Source organism: Danaus plexippus, chromosome 25 (assembly GCF_018135715.1).
Source record: "Danaus plexippus chromosome 25, MEX_DaPlex, whole genome shotgun sequence".
Lineage (NCBI taxonomy): Eukaryota > Metazoa > Arthropoda > Insecta > Lepidoptera > Nymphalidae > Danaus > Danaus plexippus.
The window spans coordinates 2,262,653-2,290,638 of NC_083553.1; the positions used below are offsets into that span (position 1 = coordinate 2,262,653).

The following is a 27,986-nucleotide window of genomic DNA, read 5'->3' on the forward strand; positions in this document are numbered from 1 at the left end:
TGTTAAAACCAATCCAGTTAGCTTTGAGCACAAGACTGAAGAGGCCAGTCTTTTCGTCTTTATTCCTATAAATATATTTTGGATATTTTCCTATAAATATCTTATTCCTATGTATTTTGGAAAATGTTCGCATTAAAAACATGATTTATTATCCATCCATCCCATTTTTACCATCGGACAAGCTATGCACGGCTAGTCTCCATCCTTTTTTCTGTGCACCTTTTCCCAATCCAGATAAAGGAAGGGTTTCCCCAATCCGCTTTCTTGTTACTTATAAGCGCAACAAAGTATGAAAACAGTTTGCCTATTTCTGTGTTTCCTTCCAATTGTAATGTAGGTATTTTTTTAGAATGTAATAAATAGCCTCTTATTGAGATAGTGCGTTCAAATTCTATGACGTCATTTCCACCGATCATCTGATGGAATGACAGTTGAGAACAATTCAGCCATTGTTAATAAAAAAGAAAAATAGATTAATTAAATCGCTATTTGTTCTCTCATTATTTTGATTTTAATGTGACTTTAATTGTTTAAGTGATACAAAAGAAAATGAACTCAAGTTAATTGAAATTGAAAAAAATAACAAAAGTGATTTAAAGAAGTCCTTTGTTATTTTCAATTCATAGCATTAACAAAGTACGTATTTTACAGGTTCGACATTGCTATTGATATATGTTCAATTGAATGTCATAGTCTTTTATAATAAAAAATATATAGTTGAGTATGAAATGGCGAGTAATTTATGGCTTCCCAATTCCATCTTATCTCTCATTTCCGTTCGCTATAATTATTGTACCCATTTATATAAATGACAACATTTGCTATTATTTTCACTTGTTGTACAGCTTATTTTTTTACCTTCCCTTGTAATTACATATATTTTGGATTGTATATACATTTATACGTAATTGTGTTGAAGCTTATTTGCTTCATTCAGTTTCTTTGAGTGTAACTGTATGAAAGAATGAATGACAGTGATGAGTGATACTTTGACAACTGTGAGTGACTGATGTTATTTGTTAACAAATATCTAACAAATGACAATAAAGGATACACTCGCAAAAAAATAATTTCGTAGTAACATTATAATTAATTTTATTTAATAATTCTTCAATGAAAATAGATATAGAAAAAGCTAAAGTGATTTGATTTAAATGCTACTAAAATTTGTCTAATATTACCTGTGATTTCATTTTTTTTATTAAATTAGATACTAAGCAAATAGCGTTTCGAACCATTTTTATCTATATTAAAAAGTTAGTTCTTATCAAACTGGTTTTTGACGTGACAATTTTATTCTCTATGCTGCATTCTGACTAAAAAATAAAGGCTTCCATTTTTTGACAAGATTTTGCATATGATTTTTATAATTTTTAATAACCATGGTAAAAGAGAGAAGATCTAACAAAATTAATCACCGTTTCTAGTTAATTATTTCAGTTAAGATGATTCTATATTATCTCGTTCCCGAATCCTTATAAAACTAGACTTTTAACGTGTTGGTGTGTTTTATAAAGGAAGCTAAAGAATTGGGATGGGAAAATAATGTTTTGTTCCGATAAATCTTTGAAGTATAAACAACAAAATCCGCAATAATGCTAACCACAATATAATAAAAACATTTTTACTTTATACATCTTAATGTAAAGTTAAAGTGTTCAGTAAACACAGGACATCTTAAAATAAAACGTACGTTAAAAGTAAATAAGAAACCTCAGTAACACGTTGTCTCGCTTCACGTTGTGATTGTTTTCAACGTCACTAGAGGATCTTCTAAATCTCCGTCCTGATCTCACCAAATAACGTTCTTTTAATAGAAAATTTTATTACCTTTTAGATATAAGGAAGACTGATTCTTTAGTTTCCTTTTCAGGACGTAATATATTTTTATTACATAAGTATAGATACAGAATATATTAAGATGTTTTTCGTATACGAATAGTATAATAGACATTCCATTATTGTCTGTTTCATGATAATTTATAAAGAAAGTTCATCATATGGAGATGGAAATATTCTAATATATTTCAAGATCGTATTTAAATGCAGATGCTGGATTGTTGGATCTGTCTGAAATGTCATCATTAAGTCCAGAACCCACGCGCTGGATCTTCGATTATATTATTCGTCATTTAAATTTCTGTATAAATGAATTTCAATATATTTTTAGCTTGAAAGTCATACTCCGTTTGTTATAGAATAGAAATAGTACATTTGTAAGATGTAAGATAAATAAAATAATATTCGATCAATTATGCTCTGTGCATTTATAATCACAGCACAAAGACATTCGCCTCAACCACCAGTGCCATAGATTCAAAGGGATTGAAGAATATTGTATTCTTTATTTTATGGAACTGTAAGTCTTTCAAGAATTTTGTCAATCTTAGCAAACATTGCAAACATTTTAGCTAATGGAATCCGGTTGTTTTGCTTTTTGTTTACCCTACATCTTAAGGAGGATGCCCGTTCTGAATATTACACAAACAAAATTGTGTTATAATTTAAATTTAACATAATTTTAGAGATTACTTTGCAAATAATAATATCCTAAAGTTTAGCAAGCTGTTGCTAGAATGGCTTCTTTTATTATTTTATAGAATTAAGTTTCTTATTTCTATGAGATTCTTCTTACGAAGCTTTTTATAAGCCTTTGGAAATGTTGTTATAAAAAAACTGTACTGCCTCAACCGACAGGAAATAAGTAGAGTAATATTTTAGTTGTATTCTGCCATGGAGCCGTTCGTATTTATAAATTTGTCAATACATATTACTAATTTATGTTATAATGTTTTTGTTTCTAAGCATTTATTAAGTAAAAGAGTTAACAAAATCTATTATATCTATTAATTATATATTTGAGGTGAAATATGTTTGTAGCATCCAATAGGTGTATTTATGTCGACCATAAAAAGCTTTTACTATTTCAGACAAAGAGGCTATAATAGCGGAAATGGATAATAGGCATTTTGTAAGAAAACAAAGGAACAATTTTATTTCGATAAGAGAAATGAAAAAACTAGGAAAACAAAAGAAAAATGTGAATTATTTCCTTGTTATTATTACAAATAATATCCCACAAGGAAGCCTTTCTTTGATAACGCCAAAAAGGTTTCGCTGGGAAAATTATTTGGTTGTGATTTTTGTGTAACAACGATTTTTGTAAATGTATTTTATCAGGAAATTACTTTTCGGTAAGTCTCCATTTTATTTTTCAATTCCAACACTTCAGGTATTGTGACTTTGTTGCTAATTTATGTAGGGTATTAAAATTTCAATCTATTATGTGCGCTAAATATCGCTTCCTTTCTTCGTTATCTTTGGCTTGACATTATCGAAAAAAACTGAGTAAAAAGTTGAACTTTTAACCTATAAAGGTTATATCTATCAAAAAAAATGCACAAGTTTTCTCCTCTAAATGGCAGTTTTTATTTTGAATCAATTGAGACCTAATCTTAATTAAAGGCTTTGTTTTTATTACCTATGTGATGTTTAGTTATTTTGTGAATTTAAAATAAATATCAAAACAATTTTTAAGAATTACATTTCTATTCTTTCCATCTTACATGTACTGAGAACCTTTAAGTTATTGCTTGGTCGTCCCAAGCTATATGTAGCTTTTTGATATTTTCCTAAATAGCGTTAAGAATAAATGTAGGAAATAATTCCTAAATATATTTTATTTTTAATAATTCCTAAATATATTTTATTGAAACAGAGTACAAACATGAAATATGAGACTAATATGTGGTTTAAATAAAATTGGATCCTTTATTCTTATTGGAGATAGGCCGAAACAAATTAAGGTATTAGGAAAAATGCAAGGATCAGTTTTGTAGAAAAAAAAAATTGCTTTGCTAAAATGTTCTAATCGAGCCCTACTAATATTTACTATTATATTGCTTAATAAACTAGTACCTACTTCGAATCATTGAAGCTCTTAAAGAACCTGAGTTTTCATTGTATATACTATTATGATTACAAGATTCAATGTTTGGACAAATTTTACGACAGAAGTCAACGGTCAACGTCAAATAAAGAGATACATTAAATATACTACGATATCTATTGTACTTATAAATATAAGAGACATTTATAACTATTTGGTTACGAACTGTCTGTTTCACCTCTTTTTTTGTTCTTTAAATATCTAGCAAATGAAAGGTTTTTTATTTAACGTTACGTGACAGTGTTAGCTCGGAAATCCTTCTAATTTACATCAAGAGTCGCTTGAGGAGAGCATTCTAGATTCTTGGTCGACACGAATACTAATGATGGACGCTTGCTATAACTTTTTTTAATTTAGGACTATTTAAATATATTTCCAATGTAAAAGACAGCGTTATATTAGGTACATTATGTGTAAAATAAAAATGTCTAAAACCAATTTAAAAATTCCTGACAAATTTAATTTTTATACCATAAGTCAACATTGAAGATTTATAATTGTTGATCGTTGACACAGTGAATAGGACTCTTATATTTTCTATTACTGTATTAGTACCTATTATTAGTACCTAGTATTTTCAATATTTTTATTGTTTCCTAAACATATTTTTCATTGTAGTTTTTTTTTTGTCCATATAGAGAAATGATAACAACAGCTTGGTTTTTTCAGTAAGCAAAACTATAAATTGACCTCGTTCGACGTCAGAAAAAATGTTACGATCATTAAATATAACGAGAAAAAAATACGAATTTACGGAAACTATTAAACAGATTTTATATCTGTCTGAAATCGGATAAAAGAATATTTCTTGTAGAAGCCGTTAGCTTACTCATAATAAATTTATTTCCACGTGGACGAGGACGTGGGCCGGTTGGATAATAAAAATGATTGTAATAAACTTATATTTGTATCAATAGTCTGTGTTCTATTTCATTTTATGAACTGCTTTAGCGCAAATGATATTTGTTTTTAATAAAAAACTTACACGACCTGTGGATATTTGATGTATGTTATCTGTTATTTTCTTACTTAGGTTTTATGATGGGAATTTGAAACAAACGGAAAAGCTATTGAATTGCCAGGCTACAAATAAATATAGTAACAAAGTTAAGAAATATCTAGCCATTAATATCGTATGTTTCAACCGCGTGTTATTACTTTAAATTAAGTTCCATTGATTATTTAAGTATTTGAGAATTGTTAATTCTACTGAATAATGCTTTACTACGTCCTGGATCAGTTTTTGAGGGAAACAGTCCAGGTGCTCTTAATTAAATCTTTAGTCAGAGGTTGATGAAACGTTGACCGTTGACTTCTGTCGTAAAATTTGTCCAAACATTGAATCTTGTGATCATAATAGTTTATACAATGAAAACTCAGGTTCTTTAAGAGCTTCAGGGCTTCGAAGTAGGTACTAGTTTATTAAGCAATATAATAAAAAAGATTAGAAGAATTTTTGCAAAGTAAGTAAGTAAGTAAATAAAACTAATTGTTGCGTTTTTCCTAATACCTTAATTTGTTTCGGCCTATCCCCAATATAAATCCTAAATTAAAATCAAAAATAGGCTAGTGCCCTCCCAGTATTACTATTTACTATAAAAAAGAGAGTTGGGTTAAGATTTTTTCTCCCATTTATTGTAAAGTTCCTCACTTCCTGATGCAGTCGTAGATACAACTGATATAGGTTTATGAGTGATGGTAACTGGTCCACTAGTCCATTGTTAATAGTTAATTTAATAGTTAAAAGATTTTTTTAATAAATTATATGAATGACACAACTTTTAAATTTGATGTATAATAGGAGATTTTCAGTGACATAAGAATAGTCCTTTTTTATATACTATTTTTTAACTACTTGGGATTATTGCGTTACAGAAAAAATTCAATTACATTAGTGAATTCTTTGTTTGCCATCTCTATGAGTTTAAGGGTATATAAGAAAATAAATAACATAAGTTAAAAAACCTTACGAAAACCTTTACAAATATTAAATTATATTACTGATAAAATTAAAAGAAATTGCTTTAAAATTGAGGATGTTTCGTACCTAAAAGGTTTTAATAAAACAAATTCTTGGAACTGTTATTATTAAACATTTATAAAATAAATCTGCTTTTTCAAAGCGTAATATAAAATCCTATTTTTATGGTAATATAAAAATTTTATTCTAAAAACTCTTCAATGAAATGGTATATTAAAATAATGTTTCGATCAAATGTTTACAGTTATCCCATAATACGTGTATATTTGTTGAAGTTAATGGTACATATTTAAAATATTTCGTAACGTATTACAGTCCTGGAATTGCCATTATTTAGTCACCCTCTGACGCGAGTGTAGTTTCGTCCGAAGAATTTGAATACGCTCTTCTAAAGTATTTTAGACAGCTGCATTAGAGAGATATTTGAATTGTTTCGCGAGCAATGTTTTGATCTCATACAAGGGTATAGTAACTGCTATAAGTGTAACCTGTTTTATAAATAATACAAAATAAAAATTTAAAGTGCCTTATATTTAATCGTTCCTTTAAGTTTTTCATGAATTTTTGATCTATACATGGCTATAATAGTTAATCAATTAATCTAAGGAACATAAATGTTTATTGTATTTAGTAAATTGAATATCAGCCTTATGATGAAAGTCGCTTTATCTTGAGCCGGTTTCATAAGATAATTTATAACACAATTTAAACATCGGATCATTAAAAGTTTGTATTTCTGTTTAAGATTCGGTTAATATGAAAATGCTTTTAATATCTTAACATTAACAAAACAAAACTTCTTGTTCCTTATTAATTTATTACTATTTAATTATTTTGCTTTTGATTTAATGTATATTTTATTTATATATTTATTAGGTTTAATAATATTTAGTTATCAAATTAAAAACAAATAAAAATGATAGTACAACGGGTATTAAAAGAAAATACAACGGTGTTTAAAACAAGAGTGTCAAGTCGCAGTGTCCATAGCCAGCGATTGCCTCTCATATTATTAATTAATCCATTATGAAATTCACTTTGATGTAAAAAATATGATAGACTCGTTTTTAATGAGCATGGTTTTGAATTTATGTGTATTGGTACTTCGAAAGAATTTCGCAAGTTTCACAAGGACGGCTGTATAAAAGATTACAAAGTAGTTAGACAGGGGGCAATTGTTTTTATTTTTGGATACATCCTATGCAAAATGTCCATTTATCAATGCAATTAAAATTAATTTAAGTGGTTATAAATATGTTTACATAAGGACAGTCATTAACATAAAAATACTTTGTATTCATAATAAGTTACATCAGAACACTTTTAAGATTTCGAATACAAATCAAACACGTCATAAGGTGAAATATTGTAAACTTAATTTTTATTTGGTTATTATTTGCTATTTATATATATGCCTTTCTGTTATTGTTATAGTCTAGACTTTCCGTTATTTCGTTATTATATAAAATAAGTTTTAATCATAAATGTGATAGTTACATTAATAAACTATTAATTTTACTTAAAGTTCATGATTGCGTCAAAGAACAACGATCCATTAGTAAAATGTTTATTTGTTATGTCTCTGTTGATTGACAGAACCATTAGGATGGAATTCAATTGCTGGGTTTAATAGTGAGACCTTGGAAAATAGAAATCAAATTTAATGGCAATATTATTCCGTAATAAGTCTTCAGTGTGTAAGACATTCAGTACATAAGATGATTAAAGTAAGATAAAGTAGTAAAACAAAGCGAAATATATAATAAATATTATTGAAAACGGTCCTGTTTTGCAAGAAATTGTGAATTAATTGATTTGATTGATCGAGAGTTGCGTTTGTTTTGGTTACTTTTTGGTTTTCATCTGAATGCTTTGATTAAAATTATAATAAAGGATAGAAAAGGAAAAAAATTACAGCTGAATTGAATATTTGTTTCACAAACTATATGCGTTTACGATCGTTTCTCGGCCTTTTGGCTAAGATCAAAGTGATTATATTATTTTTAGTAATGAGAATAAGAACGTAGGAAATTATTACTATATAATATAAGTTAATAATGGAATGACTTTCTTTTAATTTTCTCCAATGATTAAAAAATGTCTATTTAATTTACACTGATTGACGTTTTCAGGCGTCCAACTCAAATCATAAAATTACTGGTTTAAATTTACAAGTTTATTTAAAAAGACCATTTACTTACGCTATTCGTATATCTATTTATGGCCTCGGTAGAAATATTAGCTATTTTATAACGGATACGTTTCTGCGATGAAATTCTATATGAATGGGGTTTAGAGAGCAACAAAAGTGCTTCGCAGTTTTCCCGAGGTAACTTAATAACAACAACAACAGTCAGACGTACTGCACATATTGTAAAAACAACAAGCTTTGCCACTAAAAAGTTTTAATTGAAGTAATCCATAACCTTGATTCGTTGTAGCAGAATTATTTTGTAAAACACATTGAGATTTTAGTAACCTTCAATAATTTTTTACTCTACATTCATATCTTCTGTCGTGTAAACTGTTTAAATCAATGGTTCACTAAATATAATAACAATATATTTTTACATATATTTCAATGATACCATCCTTAAAAATTTATTTCAAAGTGTCGGCGTAAGTATTAGTGGTCATATCATAAAATATTCATCGCAGGTGCGCTGTTCGTTCCATAAAACTCGTGGGACTAACATTTGATGGGAATTCGATCTTAAATTTATATGTAATGTATTATCTGATGAAGAACTATTGAATTAATCGATATTTAATTTATAGGCATACTATCTAAAGAGTTTGTAATGATATATGTTTTTATTTTATGCTGAAATATGAACAATTTTAAAGAGACTTCAAATCGGAACACTAGTTAGGTCAATATGATTTTGTGAGCAAAATGTTATTTTCTCTAAATAAATAAATGTACTCGCGGAAAGCTTAGTGTTAAAGAGTTTAATTTATGTTTGTAAGTGTATTGATTTTTTCTTTAAATTACCGTCATAAAGACGATCATCTATTTATAATTTAGAAGCACTTTGGATTTATTTCCAAAATATTTCACAGTCTGGCCAAATTTATCTATTCTTTACGAGACGTATATTTCAAAAATTATGTTTCATGATAGTCTTATTTCTAAATAATTTGTTTCATTTAATAATTGATCGTTTATTATAACTGATGTCGTAAATTTTCACGGATAAACTTTTGTAATAAAATTGCAGAAAAAATTCCAACAAATGTTGCACGGGAAGTATTCTGGCCGGAAAATGCAATTAAAATATTTTCTACAGCTTACAACGCGCTGCCGCGTTTAATAGCGGTACAAAGAGCGGTTAGGAAATACTCGGTGAAAATAACAATACATTACAGTAATTTGGGCTTTAGCTGTAGTCTAAGTAGAGTGTTCATAATGTTTTATTTTATATGGACCCTTTAACGCCTTTTATATCTTAAATTACATTCATTATTGAAGAACAGACTATGTTAGAACGGCGTATTCTTGTTTCACTGTCATTCTATTTCTAGTTTGCACAAAAATATCCACTCGAACTTATAGGTACTAATTTCATCTTTTAATATACATAAAAGCGAACCAACAGCAAACCTACGTGTTTTAAGTAAGGATAGTTGGGAAAATTCATGTTTTTCATGTGTCTTATCAAAATACAGAAAATTACATAAAATATTTGTATTATATACCCAGTTTCTGTAAAGTATATAGTCGTATTAGTAAATATTTCTGTTATGCAATCGTATTATTGAAATAATATTGCTTATTTATTAGTTCCAATTGAAAATTTTGATTTCAAAGAATTCGTCTGATTAATTCATTTAAATAAACGCATTGGTTAAATCTCCGTTTTAATATTAAATGGAAAACATCGTTTAGTAATTGATCACACGTTAAAATTAATTGATGAATATCATAGTAAGATATGAGTTCGTTACGGTAACTTGAGCCAGATTTATTAAGTTTATAAGTTATTCAATTTAAACTTCGTAGATGATACTTGGAAAAGTATCACAAATGTTAGAAATGAATTACTAGAGTGTTTTGTTTTAAGTAATTCTAGCTTTTTATTAATCTAAATAATAATTTATACGTATTCTAGTAAATAGTCGTAACTGATTACGTTAAATAAATACATATATTATTTAAAATTAAAACGAATCGGAAGTGTTATAATGAATGCTCAGCAACATTTCATGTTGAATTTAAACGAAGCATTGATAACGAGCTTTAGTGATGACAGGAACTTAATGCAACTGTGATTTTATTATTGTTTAACAAACGTAATGTGATTCATTATATATACATACTAATTTTATATTTCGTGCATATATTATGATAGGAACTAAAGTTGACCAGAGCACTTTGAAATCCGAGAAACGTTTATTTAGTTCTTACAATAACTATTTTATATATTATTTTAAATAAAACTATTTTGTTAAACACGGTACTTGTATATTAGTGTAAAGTTTTCAGACTGAAATTTATGAAATAAAAATTTAGTGTTTCATTTTTATTTCAGGGTATTCAAAAATACTGACTGTTTTATTTAATTTTGGTACCAAGGTAATAAATGTTTTTTTGAACTGTAAGATATATTTTTTATTGAAGTTACATTATTTAATAAATGTATAAAAAGGAATATTTGCTCCTGATGAGGCCTGGTCAGAATCATGGTTGCTTTATGCGTAATATAAAAGAAATTTGAATGAAAATCTATTTATATACAAATGTAGATACGTTACAGTATTAAAGACAGTATTTTGAAAATTCCAATAAGCTTTTATGTAAGCCTCCTTAGTCTTGCCACTGAATTTTCAATCGGTGACTCTCAAATTCGTCTATTGTCGTAATGCATTCCGCTTTGAATGAAAATGTAATATTATATTATTATGTGGATCCGATTCGAAGAAGAATTTACTTTAGAATTACGGAAGCGGTTTGTTATTGTGAACGTAAGATATTTGAAAGTAGTACAGTAAATTTTTAATATAACTAAGGCGTTGAAATTGAATAAGTCTTAGTCGCCCTTTAGTCACGCAAATGCAGACTTTCAAAGAATTTGAATAAGCTCCGAGAACTGAGAAGTATTTCCTAGAGCTGCTCTAACGAGATATTTGAATTGTTCTGTCATGAGGAATGTTGCGATAGTAATGTAGACTTATGTAAGATCTTCAAGTAAATGGTGGAGTCCATGTGTTAATAGAAAATATATTGCAATTGCTAGCATATTTCAACTAATGTACTCAGGTTAAATATTTATGCTCGGAACCTTTTACTCATTTAATAGAAAGAATGTGTAATATTTTGTATAAATTATATCTTATTAATTACGTGAATATTTATGTTAAATCGCATCTGTATCATTGTATCTTTAAATTTGTGTCAGTTTTAACACGGATCCTCATATTAATTCATCATTATAATTCACTATGCAAACATTTTATGAACCATTATTTCCTACGAGAAAGAAGAGCAGCACTGCTCGCTTTCCTTTCGACCGAAATTCACGTCTTGATCACAATAATCGCACACCATCTCGCTAACGTGGTTGCGGTTCCCCTATGATAGAGGTCCGCATTACTAGTGAATAGGTATGGAAAGCTCTGCGTAGTCTCGACGTGAACAAAGTATGTGAACCGGATGGTGTTCTAGTCAAAGTGTAGACACGTGCACCCGAGTTGTATCCGGTTTTGACACGATTGTATCATCTTTCGTTGGTGATTGGTTTAATATATAAATCTTGGAAGCTTGCCAACGTAGTAACTAAGAAAGAATACCTGCATATTTTCATCCGACTCCAATTAACTTCATAAAATGTAAGATTTCGGAATGTATGTTGAACGGACGCCTCGTGGGACACCGATAAGACAATAATATTCTAAATGAACGTTAATAGAAGTTTCTATCAAATCGGTCGACTGGGAATCTTTTCGAAGAATCTTTTGGAAGAGAGCTTAAGAAAACAACGGTGGAGCTCTTGCAGTTTCTCTTGACTTTTCGAGAGATTTCAATTGGGTCTGGTACGACAGTTTTATTGGTAATCTTTCTAGCTAGGTCATATTCCGTGGTGCCTAGATTCCTGACTTTCTGAGGGACTGTACTTTATGAGTTATTGTTATTGACTTTTTGTCTATGCTAATATCTGTCAATGCTCCGTGTTCCTGAGGGGTCTTTCTTCTGCCAATTTATTTTTCCTTCACATAAAAGATCTCCAATTACCAATTTTTTTTCCAGTTGTGTAGCGGTATCTTTTCAGTTCAAGTTTCTTCCTGGATTTTTGTATAAGCAAACTCCTGATAAGGTGACGAACATTTTTGGGATTTTTAACACTACCAACACACTGATGCGTTTTTTCAACGCTAAGAGAGATTCGCTCAACTTGACACCAATTTTACGCAATGTATTTTTGTAATACTCCAAATGCCTTCAGTTATTAGGTATTAAAGTATACTGAGGTCTTAACTTTGTGCAATTTATTGAGTCCAAAGCTAAGTCAGTTAAGTAGGTAAGAAAACGCACATTTCCTTCGCTACACTTCACACCGGAATAGCTGCTGATATCAAATTTGAACAGGCGCTCACACAGTGTCAACTAAACGCTTTGTAAACCATTTAGAGACATGCGAAAAGGGTTATTGGTGACCACAGCTTCATTAAAACCAAGCTAGTCACCTTTTAACGTGGTAGAGCCTAGCTGTGATCCAGTAACTACAGCTCGAGCATGAGCTGCCTCCCACAATAAAGTTCGGCAACGCATCTGCAACATAAGGCATGTTACAGATGTCCATGGGCGACGGTGAGTACCTTTCATCAGGTAGGCCGTCTGGTCGTTTGCCACTTTGAAATAAAAAAAAGTCAGTCGTAAAGTGTGAGTGTGCCTAGGAATTGCTCGCTATAATTCCAAATGATTATCGGACACTTCGGGTTTGGAACACTCCATCTTTTCGTTGTAGAAAATAATTCGTTTTAGTAAATTAATAAAAGTAATAAATAGTTAATAATATATAGAAAAGATGAAAATAATGTAAAATATAAATAATTAGTAAAAAAGTAAAATTGTATTTATTCATAAAAACCTTTATAATCGAGAGGCTAAATCGTAAATTTACTGTTAATGAAATAACAAAGGTGTATCGTGCTGGAAAACATCCTGTAGGTTTGGCAACGCGCCTTATTATTTTTCTGAAATATTATGAAAGCCTGAAGTCTGTGATATAAAAATAGTAACGTAATTTTTATACTACCAGCCCTTTTAAATTTTAATAATATTTTATGGTGGAATTCTACTAGTTCATGGAAAGTTAAAATAACGTTGAATATTTTTCTAAAAAAATAATCTTCGACTATGTGTTACTTGAGCTTGAGCTTGATCGGCTTTGATCTTGTTTTTATTGTAAATTCTATTTGCACATTTTCAAACGTCCACGTGATTTTTCTTAACGGTTAATTAATGTGGTTTGTGGATTGAGAAAAGCTACAGAATCTGATTGAATTGGATTTAGCTTTTATCAAAGAACGGATTTGTTCAAAGTACCGATCGTAAGACGAGAGGCAGACGTCAGTCGAAGACATTCGTTGTAACATTTTGAAAGGTCCTCGGAAGAGCTGTCTTATTAAAAATTCTCCAATTTATATAGTGTTTCTTATAGGTTCTTTTATGTCTGATACAAGATCGATTAATTTTACATTTTTTCCTAAAAATTTTCCGAAAGCTAAGACACAAACATTTCTAATTTAATTTAGTACAATTTAAATATACAGTTAAGTGTGAATTTTATAGTAAAAAATATATACAAAATATGATTATTGGTATTAGTAATAATTATTCATTGGTAATATTTAAAAAAATCTGGTTATATCAATATTTAATTAAACTCATTATAAACTGAAACAACCTATAAAATCGGCTTAAATTAAATAATGTTGGATCAAGTAAATAAAACTTTCGCTGGGGTGAAAATTTATAGTTGTGTAGGATGGCAGAAAATATATTTAATTTTTGAGATTTATATAATATATGTATATGTTTATTTATTTATTTGACGATCGTTTTTATGAAATAAATGGAAAAAACTCGAGTCCATCTTAAATTTTTGTGCTAACATGTAAACATTTTTGAATAGTAAATATTCGGTTAATCTTATTTTTGAATAGTAAATTTTTGTTCAATCTTGTTTTACAATATCTATTCTATCATATTATGCTACATAACACGTATAACGGACGTCCTAGTCGCCTTCGTCTTGAGATTCTAGTTTTCAAGGGAAGTTTAGTCTTGCATCTTGATGAGATTCCTTTGTTTAAGTTTCTGTAAATAGATGTGAATTTTATGTTTATTTCTGTAATTTGATTGCGAACTTTCTTCTTATAATGGTTTTTATACTGTGCTCCGAATTCTATTAATATTTTTGTCGTTATCTGGCTGAACTTTATACTTTTTATTATTTTATTTTTATGTTATTTTATAAGTGTAGCGCTAGACAAAATATAGATTTTTAAATGTCGACGTAAATAAACACTCTTCTGAAAGTCGACAATGAGGATTCTAGAATACGTTATTATCTATATTTATTATTTCCTTAGTTTATATTTGGTTTTGGAGTATTAATGGAATAAAGGATTGTGACTTACCACATTTGTAGTTCCTGTTGATTGACCAAAATTGACTAAACATTATTAAACATATAATATAAAAAGTCGTTCGCTTGACCTACTTAATGCGTCTTAAATTGATGGGATTTACGTAGACACTTCCCTCAGCTTATATGTCCGATTTTAAATTTTATAATAAATTGTATCCTTTGTTAAGACTCAAAAAATTTCCCTCATGTAAGTCAAACTTCATATTCTAAATTCCCTATTTCTTCCTGTAATTGTTTGTTTCTCTAACTTAAATAAAATTGCATGTATCAGTTTTATATTCGTGTTACGAAAATTTTATCATGTCTTTGGCCACCGAAACAAACTACAAAGACACTAATTTTAAACCAAAATAATCTTAAATTTTTGTCAGGTGTGTCAATATTTGCAGTCTTTGTACAACTGCATAATATCTCAAATGTAGATTTTCATTTCTGACCTATTCGAACAACTTGGTGCTTCACATTTTTCTTGAGTCATCTGAGTCCATGTTTAACTCGTTTCAATCTACTTCTGTTGACTATAAATTGACTTTCTTCATTTAATTCAAAATGCCTTTTCAGGGATTTGTTTTTAAAGTTACCAAATATATCAAATAGTTGATTGCGTGATATTATTATTACTTTTAATTATGTAGCTTTTCCTGTTTTAGTTTCTTCTATTATTTTCATTGCATTTTATGTTTACACAGTTCTAAACGCTCTTTCCTTTTCTGATACTGCATTTACCCTCTCGCCTGGTACCTTTTCTTGTGCTTCGTCTCGTGCCTCGTCTCGCGACTCGTACGCGAGTGTAAATCTACTATGAGCGTTAGCTGGTAGGGAATATATACAAGCATTAAGCTCGTATTTTATACAATGAATTAAAAAAAATACATGTCTGTATCCAAACAATACAATTTTCTTTATTGAAGTAGTTGAAAGATACTGTAGTAAAAGTAATAGCGTCTTTATGACGAAAGTATATATGTACATGTCATTATTTTATAATATTATTATCTAATGGAACAGTTATAGATTTTAATTTAACCTATGTTTGAAATATTCTAGTTCCATTAAAAAAAAAATGCTTTTATAATACCAGTAGTATTACTTTTTTCATAATGTAGTAATTATTACCATATTACTTGTATTTTATTAATTACTATTAATTATATTTTTCAGTTGCCGTAAAATAGTTTCTAAAATGATCATTACCAAGCCTTTAATTCTATATCACTTAAGCTTTTGTCTTCTTAAAATTTTCTTAATAGTTATGCATTCTTAGTATCGACTTGAAAATTTTAATCAGAAAAATATAAACGTTCTTGTTTCAATAATAATGTCACATGTCTAAACGTCTTAAGTATCACGTGATGTTGATGTTTTTTTTTTAAATCAATCAATTATTGTCATAAGTACATTCAAGTGCGATCACCGTTAATTTTTTATAGTTATAATTTATTTCTTACAAATTTTGTAAATAAATATTGAATGTCTTATTTTTAGACTTACAAATAATTAGTTCAAGAATTTTATTTAAGTAAAAAAAGTAGTTAAAGTTGGTACTTTAACTACTTTTTTTTACTGAAATACATTGTGGTGCTATCATAAAATAATGTTTCTATTTTGATGTCAATGTTGTGTATTTTTAATATTTGTTACAATACTTAAGTAGAGACGAAACCTCTCAGCATTCCATGGATTCACCGTGCGGGTGCCGGGTACCTCGCGTTGCAGGGAGAGGAGCTTCAACAGTGCCTGGGATTATTTTACAATTATTATTGAATATTGCTCTACGGTACTTGGTGTTAATATTGGAGAGAAATTACGTGATAAACGTTCAGAAATATTTCTGTATTTATTATCAAACACAGTTAATTCGGTTTGCTTAATTATAACAATATTTGGTGACTTAAATTTGTTTTACAGTTAGTATAATCTAAATGAAATTAAATTAGTTGAAGTGTGGTCTATGGTTTTAAAAGCTGTTAGGTTTCGGATCAGGTCTAGTTAATCGTTTTAAAAATTCTCTTTACATACCTTTATCATAATATTAAGATAGACATGATAATATCATTATATTTTTAAAAGAAGTGAAGGTGAAAATTTTGTGTCCCCAATTAAGTAAGTAATCAAAGGCACCCAATTACTATTTTTAAGAACAAAATTGTTAATTATTTCTTGTTTATCTGAACTCCCAATTATACCCTTACCGCCTCACCAAACGGAATTGGTATTGATTTTGGTATAGATAGAGTACTTGTTTTTCGCACCGTAGGGATCAATTATCAGGGGCAATGGCTATACGCTAATATTTTGCAACTTTCACTTGCTGATGAAAAGGATTATCTGTGCTACAGCTGAATGTTCCAACCCTTGTGGTTTATGTAACCAATTTCAGCGTTATGTACGTGAATGCAGAGTATCTGAATTTCGAGAGATTTGGAGGATTATGTCATTGATTGGTTCAGATTTCGCCACCATTCCGTATGCTGTTTGCGTTTATTGGGCGTTCCTGATAGATGTATCCTTTGTTGATTGAAATGACGCCGACAAAGTATATAATCCATAAAGAATATTTATTAGCATGGAAACTATTTTGAGTATGAGATAATAATTAACAAAACCTCCGATTCTTTTTGACCCATACACAACAAATTAAAAACTGTTATTATTTGATAAAAACATATTCTGATAATGATGAAAATAATTGAAATATAAGTTTTATTAAAAATGATATAAATTTAACATCTTCGGTTGGTTTTAACGGTTGTGATTTCATTAAATGCACGGATCTTTTATATAAAAGATGTTTTTCTCACGTTAAAGATAAAATAAATTTTAAGTTATATCGTACCTATTGAAAGAAAAAAAAAATCAAAAGCGTTGTGGAGTTTGTATAAGAAGTAATTTCTTTTTTACTAAGATTTTCATATTTTAAGATTGCAATTTAATATTTATTATTATCTTTAAAAAATACAAAGAATATACTGGTTAAAAAATTTGATAACCACATTGTTTGAATACAAAATACTTAACAATGAAGTCCAAATAAAAAACAATAATAATATCACCCATTATACCTTTTTAGCCTTTTTGATATTTTGTATCTAAACTTAAAAAAAAATACATATAGAATCTATTCGAATTGAAAAAGTAAGCCAATCTCCTTAGATGTGACTTAACAACTGTGTGACCTTTCAAACAGTTGTTAGTTTAAGCGAATTAGACATGAACCTAGATGAATGAATGAAATGAACGATGAAGAGAAGTGTGTAGCAAGTCCTTCGAAGAGCTAAGTCGTCTCTCGTAAACATCTCCCAAAAATGAAAGTCTACATTTAAGATATGCAGGTGTAGAAGGATTCAATAAAATTGAACGTGGCTGATAAAGTATTTTAACATTTTTGCGATCTCTACTTGTAGGCAAAAACAGTTGACCCTTTTTTGCAAAGTCTGGATTAGCCTTTTCTGTTTATTCAGCAGGTTGTTCAAGAGGGTGTTATAAGTTTAGAGGGTTTTATATCATTTAAATTATCTTCTAGTCGTTATTATACATTTGGTAAAGGTAATAATCTTTCACTGTGTATTCCCAAAGTAATTTGAAACCAAAATTTTTTTTGTAATTATTAATATTGTAATAGACTAGCGTACTACTTCATAATAAGTGCAAATGAAGACCGGAGTAAGCGATCTTGCCTTTTTGAAATGCAAATTATATGTGGAAGCACAGATGCTGGCAAAATGTTTATACCCTTTGCACTGCGCATAAGGAAGGGAAAAGCGTATCATTTTGTCCGGACTTAGGAAAGGATGGAGGTTGGCCTAACGTTATAGAGACGAAATTACTTAGGCTCAACTTAACGGATATTGACATTGACAATTATTTCCGAATATGCTCAAAACCTTACAACTTGTATCGTTACTTGACTACAAGCAACTATAATTTTGTAATCTCCTGTTTATCTTAGTTGTTTAAAACAGCCATTTCGTCAGTATATTGTTTGATCGCGAAAATGAATCATACAACAGTGAATTTTTAATCTATAAAAATCAGCATAAGACTTTGGAACTCTCTTACAAAACCTACACGTTCGTTACTAATATCTTCCAAATGCAAATTTAAGTAAATAGTCATTCAGATTAGTTACGACTAACTGTATATGCTAATACCGTATATCAGCTAAAGTATCGAAGTGTTTATTTTTTTAATATTCATTCATTTTCTCCGAGTAGTATTTGTTCAATATCATACACGAGTATATGAAAGTATAACTTAAATTTCGTATGAATAAATTCTGTGGTTAGTAAACGAAATGAATAACAGACTAAAAATACATATAAAACCTCATTTTGTATCTATTATATAGGTTATGTATATCTGCGTTACAATAGGGCAAAATAGTTTTAAATTAAAATGAGATTAAATCGGAAGCAATATCCAAACAAACTACTCGTTATTGTAAATTTTACCAGCTTTCCTGGAGTCCATTCCATAAATTTCATATTATGATTTAATGTTATTGTTGTCGCAAATACTTTTAAACTTAAACAATACGTGTTCTTGTTACATTTCTTTAAACAAAGAGTACTGAATGTACTTTATAGGATATTGTTCTCCAGTGATATAGCTTCCATTTTACATAAAAATAAAATATTTTTCCTTTTAAGTTTGTATTTAGAATGTTTGTTTAGCTACAGATATAATGCTTTTCTGTGACTAATTAAATTGTACTATAACCGCCTCAAGTTCGAATATTTGTATTAAATTTAATTATTATGTAATCATTTTATGTGTACCAAAGTTATTAGCTTAACAATATTTTTATTATATTTTTAGTTCCTTGTTTTAGTCAACTAATTTTTAATTTAGTAAAGACAAAATCGCGATAATATGCCAGTGGGATTATAGTGATGCCTTTGAGCGACAGTTTTCTTTGTTCAGCATTGGACGATAAATAAAATTTTTTTGTAACTTGAAACAAATCCTGAGATGTCCAACCACCATATTTTTCAAATTTCCGATAAACAACTCATTTAAATGAATAACATTATTCAGTTTCAGGTCTTATCGTAATTAATCGCTTGTATATACATACTTATATATACATATAAAGTATTAAATATTTGCGTGGATATATTAATAACATACAATATTTTAGGTATGGCATCTATATATACATTACCACAGCATTGGTGAACCAAAATGCAATTAAGTGCTACGTTTTACGATTGGCAACTTTCCTAACGATCTCGTTTCTGTGTTAAATATTGTGAATATAGAGATTTATCAATTTTAAAATACCTCTGTGTAACATTTGTTACTCTAAATGTATTGGGAGGGTGATTGTGTCATAGTGATCTGTTGCTGTTTTTTTCTGTTAAATAGGACGGAAATGTATGTGAGATAGTAAAATTTAAACAAAAGTTTCCGGTGTAATTTATATGTTTTAATTAATCTACTATATGTTTATACAAAATATTATATATTCTAATAATTATTATTATTTATAATAATTCAAAATGTGATGTTCTTTATAATTCTAAGCTTAACGTTATTTATATTCTGATATTAATTGGGAATTCTTATGATAGTTAACTAGCGCCATCTGTGTATTTGTTATAATAGTATAAATTAATAAAGGTCCAAATACTTAACAATTGGTTTTATAATTTATAATTAGAGCCTTAGTATATTTTACGCAATGTTCAGTGTTTTATATTTATTATTGTATGCGTCGGCCGCCACACCGGATATATTTTTATATTCGCGAATTTTAAAGCGCTTTTATACTGATAGAGCTCACGGTTCTTTGGGAAACCAACATCCCCAAAGACCATGCCATCAAGGTCAACAAGTAAACAAGTAAGAATATGTTCGTTGTAAATTTGTATGCGGTAGAAGTAGGAGGGAGAGGTATAACAGCCAAATCTCTCTACAACCTGCTAAAAGACTTAGGCCTGCCAAGAACTAACATCAGTTCATTCTTGGAACGTGCGTCGAAGGCAGCCCTAGCAGGTTCGTTTCATATTTGGTTAGGTAGAGAGAGGAGCTTGGACGGTGGAGGTGAGCGTTTAACGCGAGTTAGATAGGGGCCCCTTAAACCTACACCTGGGTCGCAAGTCCCAGGCACTGTTGAAGCTCCTCTCCCTGCAACGCGATGGACCCGGCACCAGCACGGTGAATCCATGGAATGCTGAGAGGTTCCGTCTAATGGAAACTCTTATGAGGAAAACTAGCGCCCTCTGTATGATATTGAAAATTACCCTCACCTAAATATGTTACTTTTGAATATTATAAGTAGGATGTAAGTGGTAGACTGGAGATTCTGTTGCGAGTTGTGGAAAAATAAACATCTAAGTGGAAATACTGCCTAAATTTATTTCTAACTCTTGATATAATTACATAACAAACTGGATGCCCAGTTGATGATTACTGTTAGAGTAGAGATTATTGGAATAGACCATGTGTGTTGGCAAAATTATAATTTTTGATACATAGTTGTATAATCCTATGGATCGTTCTATATAATGCTAAAGTCTTATTAATTCCGTATCAAAATATCACAAGGTAAATTGTAAGAGACAGATAATAATCCAATGGGTCTTTGTAACAACTGTTTCTAAATTAAGCGGCCTTCTGGCTAACGGTGAAAGGACGCTGAATATTAATAGGTTCCTAATTTACTTGAGTTTCTTGGATTGCTATCAGTACTCCGTAAATTTCATTACAGGGTTTATTTAAGGAATAGATTTGAATGTTACGTTGTTGTGGTTATTGTTGAATGTGATAATATTAATTGAATTTAAATGAAACTAATATATTTCGGATATACTACGCGAATTTTATTATTTTAAAACAACATAATCTCGACATTTCGGTTACTTTTCAGCAACCATTAACATCTCGTTTGCCCGTGATCACGGTTGCTGAAAAGTAACAGAAACGTCGGGATTATGTAGTTTTAAAATAATAATATTCTCGTAGTATATTCAAAATATATTAGTTTCATTTAAATGAATGAAACTCGCGAAAGTCTTAAATCTTATTAAAATTAATGGAACTTAAATGTTATCTCCTGTTTTATGATAAGAATTATAACATTGGTATGGAAAATATAATATTATAAGATATATTCATGACAAAGAAAAACTCAATATATTATCTTAAAAAAAAACAGAAAAGGAAACATTTAAACTGAATTCAAGAACTCATGATTCATAAAGGTATAAATAATAATCATTTAAGAATTGGGTTTCATAGCTCAATAATGTTCCAAAGCTATTCTCTTGTTACTGAAACATGAAGCGGCTATTGTTTAAAGTACATAAGAATAATTTTAACAATAATAACTAAAAAAAATATATTGTGTATGTATCAGAATCAGAAAGAAAACTTAATACAAATATCTAATATAAATTAAATAAAAGGAATCATAATAAAAGTCTATCATACATTGAAAATCACAAATATGTTAAAGATTTTGGGGGAATCTATTTTATTCTATGCAAAAAGTAAATTTACTATTTAATACTTTATTTTTAAAAACATAATATATTATTTAAGTCACTTATAGTCGTATTGGTCATATTTCTTAGATAAAGCCTTCGGGTCCATCTTCAGTATAGAGTTTCCGAACTTTCTCAGCCATTCCTTTTTTTCTTCTTCCACGGCGTTTGGATCCGCTGTTGTCGATGTTTTAGCTCTCGCTATGTTCTGAAGGTATGATTCATACAAACTCATTCTTGGCAAGACGGAGTTATCTTCAGCTGGTTCCAGAGGTACGTTAATTGGATCAAATGGAAGCGTTAGCATGAATTTCCTTGGGTCTATGTAAATGTTTTGTTCTCTTGGTTCGGTTACGTTTTTAATTGCTTCTGTAGTTGTTACTGTGGTTGTGCTACTGGTTGTGGTTGGTCGATTATTTTCATCCCAGATTACAGTATCTAGCCATCTTGAAAAACTTGAAACTTTTGGGAAGGCATGCGTTTTTGTGTAGAGGGCGCAGGTGTGCAAAAATGAAGTTATGGCTATTAGTACATTGTTCTGGATAACCGCTCCACCGTTATCTTTCTGTTAATGAACAGTTTAAAATTATGCGGTTGTTTGTATAATTTAATTCTTATGTATATATTTAAGCCAAATAACGTCACATACGAATGTATGAAAGTCCTTCGTTTTCAATAATTATATGAATACTATCAAAACTGATGAAAGAGATACTAATTTGGCGATATTCTTTATAATATTATGATTTTAGTATTACAATAGGTTTGTTTTCTTAAAACTTCAATAAAAATTAAATATACAAAACAATATTGGATAAAAGAGAGTTTCACGAACGTTAAATATTGTGTATTTCTTATTGCAAGGTCGTTCGAAGCTATGGAAATATAACGAGTCCGAAATTTCACAAAGGCCCAGACTTGTTAACGCTCTTGACCCAACAGATTGAACCACACATTTGAAAGAACATTCTAATTTGAGGTTGTTTTATAATGGGGATTATAAAAGTTCAGATGTATTTACCTTTCTGTTTTGAATTTTACAATAACGTGAAATAGTATTTTTTAACAAATAAATAAATAACAGCTTTAAATGAATAACAAAAATAATTTATATTAATCGCCTAAAAAATCGACTAATATGTCTTTTCTCTTAGAGTTTATCAAATTTACTAATCCTATTATTGCTTTCAAAATCTTTATTTATAGCTAATGCACACATAGTAAATAGTATATGTAAACACACATATGTATCTGGAGTCCCAAGAGACAAGTTAGGCAAGAATTTTTTGTTATAATCAAGTATATTAATTTTTTTTTCATCAACGTAAACATTAGCATATATATTTACTGTGTTTGAGCTTGACCTATATCGCGCTGTTTTTTTGCATTCGAGCATTTTCGACGGTCACATTTGGATATAAATAAATTTCATAAATTCTTATTCGTATTTCGTGACTTACCCTGCAGAAATGTCGATTTGGATCTTGAACACCTCCGACACAAATGTACCTCCCAGGTATCAGCTTAGCTGATGGTTCACATATGGAGGAATCGATTATTGGAGCGTTCACAACTCTCATGTGCTGAATCAACAAAAGATTTTATCAATTTGTATAATCTTAAGAAAATTGTTTTACAGTAAATTACATTGTCTTCCAAGTTAGGCGATTATTTACAGGACACAAATAGAAGTTTATGCATTTTATTGATTATGTAAATTATAGTAATCTTGTCCTCATACATATTAATTGGCTCTTTGAGAAACATAACATATGATATTAACGAAACGAGACATTATTGGCTTTACTGATATCAAGAGAATATGCTATAGATTATATAAGTTACTTAAGGCATATAAAATTTCATAGCTTTTTCTACAATACATAGACAAGTTTTGTAGAAAATACATGTTAAGTGTAAGTCTTTAATCTTTATTTAACTTCGCTATATAAGGGACGGTTACAAAAAAAATTAACTAAATTTGGAAAATTCTCTTTAAGAATCCAGTAAAAAAAAAATACTATACGTTTTTTATTTACTAGAAACCGTCTCAGCATAAGACAATTTAGATGCACAATTTAAATTTAAATGAATCCATGTAAATGAGGCATGAGTTATAAATTATAGCTACCCCGGAAGGAGTCCAGGCCAGTATTGCAGTCAGATACCCTAAAGTAACTTCTTCGTCAGGTCTCGGTAGTCGTACGCCGTGAATCTTCGATCCAAACTCAAGTGGCGCTGTCAATTTAACCGCCGATACTTTCGAATCGAAATTATTTATGAGCATTTTTATCTGGAATTTGGTAAAATGTTTAGTTTTTTCTTTATAAGTGTAACGTGACACTACTGGCGAGTTTCAAATTAACTTATCACCTCTTTATTCTTACTGATAAGGAAAAAAGTTTTGTCTATGGGCTACTTTGCAGTTGCCAGGATATAAAATATCATAGAAATTAAGTTTCATAGCTATAACATAATTTATCAATGAACACGCTTAATTGCTATATTAGTAGGATGTTACCATGTTTATTTAACTTCTCTAACTAGTTGTATACTTTCGTGTATGTTATTAAATTGATTGGAGTAATTTTCGACTTCTATAAATTTTATTACGAACATCCGGTCTTCTTATTGTTATAAAAAACATTTTTTTAAACATTACCTACCTTTAAAAAAATCTATCTATATTAGTAATTTTTGACTTGTAAGAATTTCATTATAACTTTCCCATCGTTTAAAATATAATTATGATAACTAAAAATCTATTCACATTGCATTTTTATTTGAAATAATAACAACGAAAATACAAATATAAATAAGACTCCTACGTTGAAGTAATCCAATAATGTAATTTTGCACAGCGATAGTAGCAATGGAACAGGAATGAAAAGCGCATACGCTGGAAACAAGGCTAAATCATTTTTATTACCGTAGACATTGTTCCGCCTTTATTGTTGTATGAGCTTCCGGTCCTGATGGTGTAGTTGCCAAGGTACCTGTGCGTCACGTACGAGGATATGACGTCACTGTAAACAAAGGTTTCCATTATTAATGTTATGGTAATCCTCTCGCCACACGGTGACAAATGCAGTGCAATAAATCAACTCATGAAACAAAGGCTCCCTCCTAGTTTCGTATAATATAGTTATATGGTCTACTGTTTTGTCAACTACTTGCATAAAATTATTTTTTTCTTTCTATAAATAATTTTTTTTTAACTACTTATAAGATATAATACATTAATGTATATACGTTTTCAAAGATGACACTGCGTGAAAGTGTCTTTTAAAGAACATATATTTTATAACTAGTGAATTAAAAAGTATAAAAATCGGAAATTTTTCACTTTTAACATCACTTAATAAAATACATTAAAGACATAAGAATAATTCATAAATATTGAAAATCAATATTAACCATATTTGAACATACGAGTAAAGACAATTATTTTACATTTAAAAATATATAATTATTTGTTGACTTTAATGCTTCGTCCAAGTTATAGTATTGAGTGCTTATACAAAAAAATTGTTATAAATAAATTTACCCTAATAAATATAGTCAAGTAAAAATATTATATGTTTTGAAAATTTTGTATGAGGTATTGGAAACATTTTTACTATCGAAAATAATGCAAAACAAATTCCATCCTATAGAGGCTGAATGTCATGAATATGGAGACAATTTGTTTTTTTATTTAAGAGTATTGTTTCAATAATTGAAATAAAAATAATTTATTTCTTTATACTTCAGACTATAAAATGATCGGAAGAAATAGTGAGACGATATCCTGGAGTCAATTATGTTATTGGTTATTGTTATAGAAACGTGAGTAACTATTGGATTTAGGTAACTTTTATCTATATATTACACCATAAACTTATCACTTCCGAAAGAACCTTTTAGTTGAAAACAACCCACATGTTACACTTGAAATCTAGACCTAAAGCGATGCCTAAGTTTTAGAGATTCTCGTAGGACATACGGAGGGGAAGTTATATTTTAGTTTCATATACTATACTCAACACGGATGTCGTAACTCGAATCTTTTAAGGATATTTTATTGTCTCGCTTTTCACATATATTTAAGAAACTTATTTTCCTGTCTAAACGTTTTATCGCATGTTTCGTTTTTATCTTTATATATTTCAATTTCTTTCATTAATCATTTCATTTTGCAATAATGGTTTATAATATATGTCGCTTTTTTCATATTTTTTGAATATGTGACTTCAATCCTATGTTTTAATGCGAGTTCAATTAATAATTTTAAGTAAGATAGACTCCAAAATTAAATCCTTTATCATTTGCAAAACATTTCTAAACAATAACTTTTCAGGCTTTGAGAGATCAAAGTAAAATTTTGCGGTTCTAATTAGTCTCCTTTCACCACTTTGTTGGTCATGTATTTAAAACGATGCAAAAGAAAAATAAAGTAAGGATATCCTCAAACAAAACCGTATCCTTAATGAATGAATGCTTTGTTTTAAATTTGAAATTACTAAAAGTTTGTGATAATTAAACAGAATGCTAGAATTTTTTAACTTTGAATAAATATATGACGTTTCCTTTTAAATAAACACAGTTGAACTAGATAAGACGTCTTTACAAGAAATATTAAAACACTACTAGTTGATGAATATCCAATTATATTTTTACTTGAAGTAACATTTTGTACAAGAACTGATAATTTTTTTTATGAAGTTAGCAAATTGTAAGATGTAATTGTAAATGATCTAATTTTTTATCATTTCATTCAATTCAATTTGCCTTATAAATATTGAAATTAATTTAGGATGTGTGTAGTTTTTGTATATAAAATTTAGTTAAACACAAAATTATTTTCATATTTAAGTATAGTTAGGCTCACCAACTTCATTCTAGGTCAGAATACTTACGACTCAAAGCATTTAGAGAGCGTGAGTAGCCAGTATGTGTTCAGTATAATGGCGCTGCAAACGTAAGTCTCATTCTTCAATAAAGCCGCTGTGTACGGATGTCGGGATATCTGTGTCACTGCGGCGCCGATTCTCTCCTCGCTATCGTAGATTTTCTCATCTATTAAAATGTCAAATTTACTGCATACTTTGTGTATTAGAGCAAATAAATATAATAACATATGTATCGTGCGTCCCTATGTTCCGGCGTATATTCTAAACGGTTGGATAGATTTTGATTGCATTAAAAACGGTTTTATTAAAAAAAATATATGTGCGTCTAAGGAACCTCTGCGATATCTATAATTATTACATGCGTTTAAAAGTGTCAAAGAATTTTTGGTTTTGTTATGTAAATCTATTCAAAACTTTATCTTAATTAATATAAGTTTACCTTCAGTACGATTTTTTGTAACTTTGAAGTCTCCGCCTGAATCACGATCTCCTTTAAAATAAACAAAATTTCATTACTTTTTATCTACGAAAATGTAAAATTTTGATAAAATTGTAAAGAAAATTAAAGATTTAATAAGTAAACAAGAAAAGATCCTACGGAGTTTTCTTTAGTTTAAAAAAAAATATCAAGAGAGATGATTTAGGGAACTCCTTATACAAAGAAATATAAAATGTTATCCAGAAAACTTCACAATGAAGGTATTTTATTTGTGTTTCAAATGAAAGTATACTCAAACGAAACAATTTGGGAGAAATTATTAACCTCGTGGAGTTGAAACGATTTTTATCAAGTTATATGTTTAAAACACAGTTCTCGTTTTTGTGTGTGTTTATGCCTTTTGTGTGTGTGTGTGTTTTTTTACCTGATTCCCCTGTATCCTCGTCAGTGTCTAATTTTCCTTGAACTTGAAGGGACAATATTAATAACACGCCAATACGCCACATCGCGAGTCTGGTGTACTATTACTTTGTGTAGTTAGCTGATTGCCCTTTTGTGTAGAGCTAAAAACGTTTTTGCAGACC

The 27,986-nt window shown here is 29.2% G+C and overlaps 2 protein-coding genes across 3 annotated transcripts in view; one reads left to right on the forward strand and one right to left on the reverse strand.

Annotated features, from left to right (window-relative positions):
- LOC116775421 (dipeptidyl aminopeptidase-like protein 6) overlaps positions 1-27,986 on the forward strand; it is an 83,772-nt gene that overhangs the window by 16,329 nt on the left and 39,457 nt on the right. The gene's annotated exons all lie outside the window — the stretch shown is intronic.
- Positions 22,083-27,971, reverse strand: LOC116775067 (trypsin-5-like). Its single transcript, XM_032667872.2, has 7 exons — positions 27,827-27,971; positions 27,403-27,453; positions 26,970-27,129; positions 25,001-25,097; positions 24,203-24,364; positions 23,532-23,654; positions 22,083-22,636 (listed from the first exon to the last, which is right to left on the reverse strand). Exons 1-7 carry the CDS (start codon positions 27,906-27,908, stop codon positions 22,130-22,132), a joined length of 1,182 nt encoding a protein of 393 aa, XP_032523763.2. The 5' UTR covers positions 27,909-27,971; the 3' UTR covers positions 22,083-22,129.

What these genes read in the sequence shown, in the direction of transcription:
- LOC116775067 (XM_032667872.2), bottom strand. Translation starts at nt 27,908, where the DNA reads ATGTGGCGTATTGGCGTGTTATTAATATTGTCCCTTCAAGTTCAAGGA. An exon ending in TACAAAAAATCGTACTGAAG is followed by an intron (nt 27,130 to 27,402) that starts GTAAACTTATAT and finishes ACATTTTAATAG; the next exon opens with ATGAGAAAATCTACGATAGC. An exon ending in CTCTCTAAATGCTTTGAGTC is followed by an intron (nt 25,098 to 26,969) that starts GTAAGTATTCTG and finishes CTTTGTTTACAG; the next exon opens with TGACGTCATATCCTCGTACG.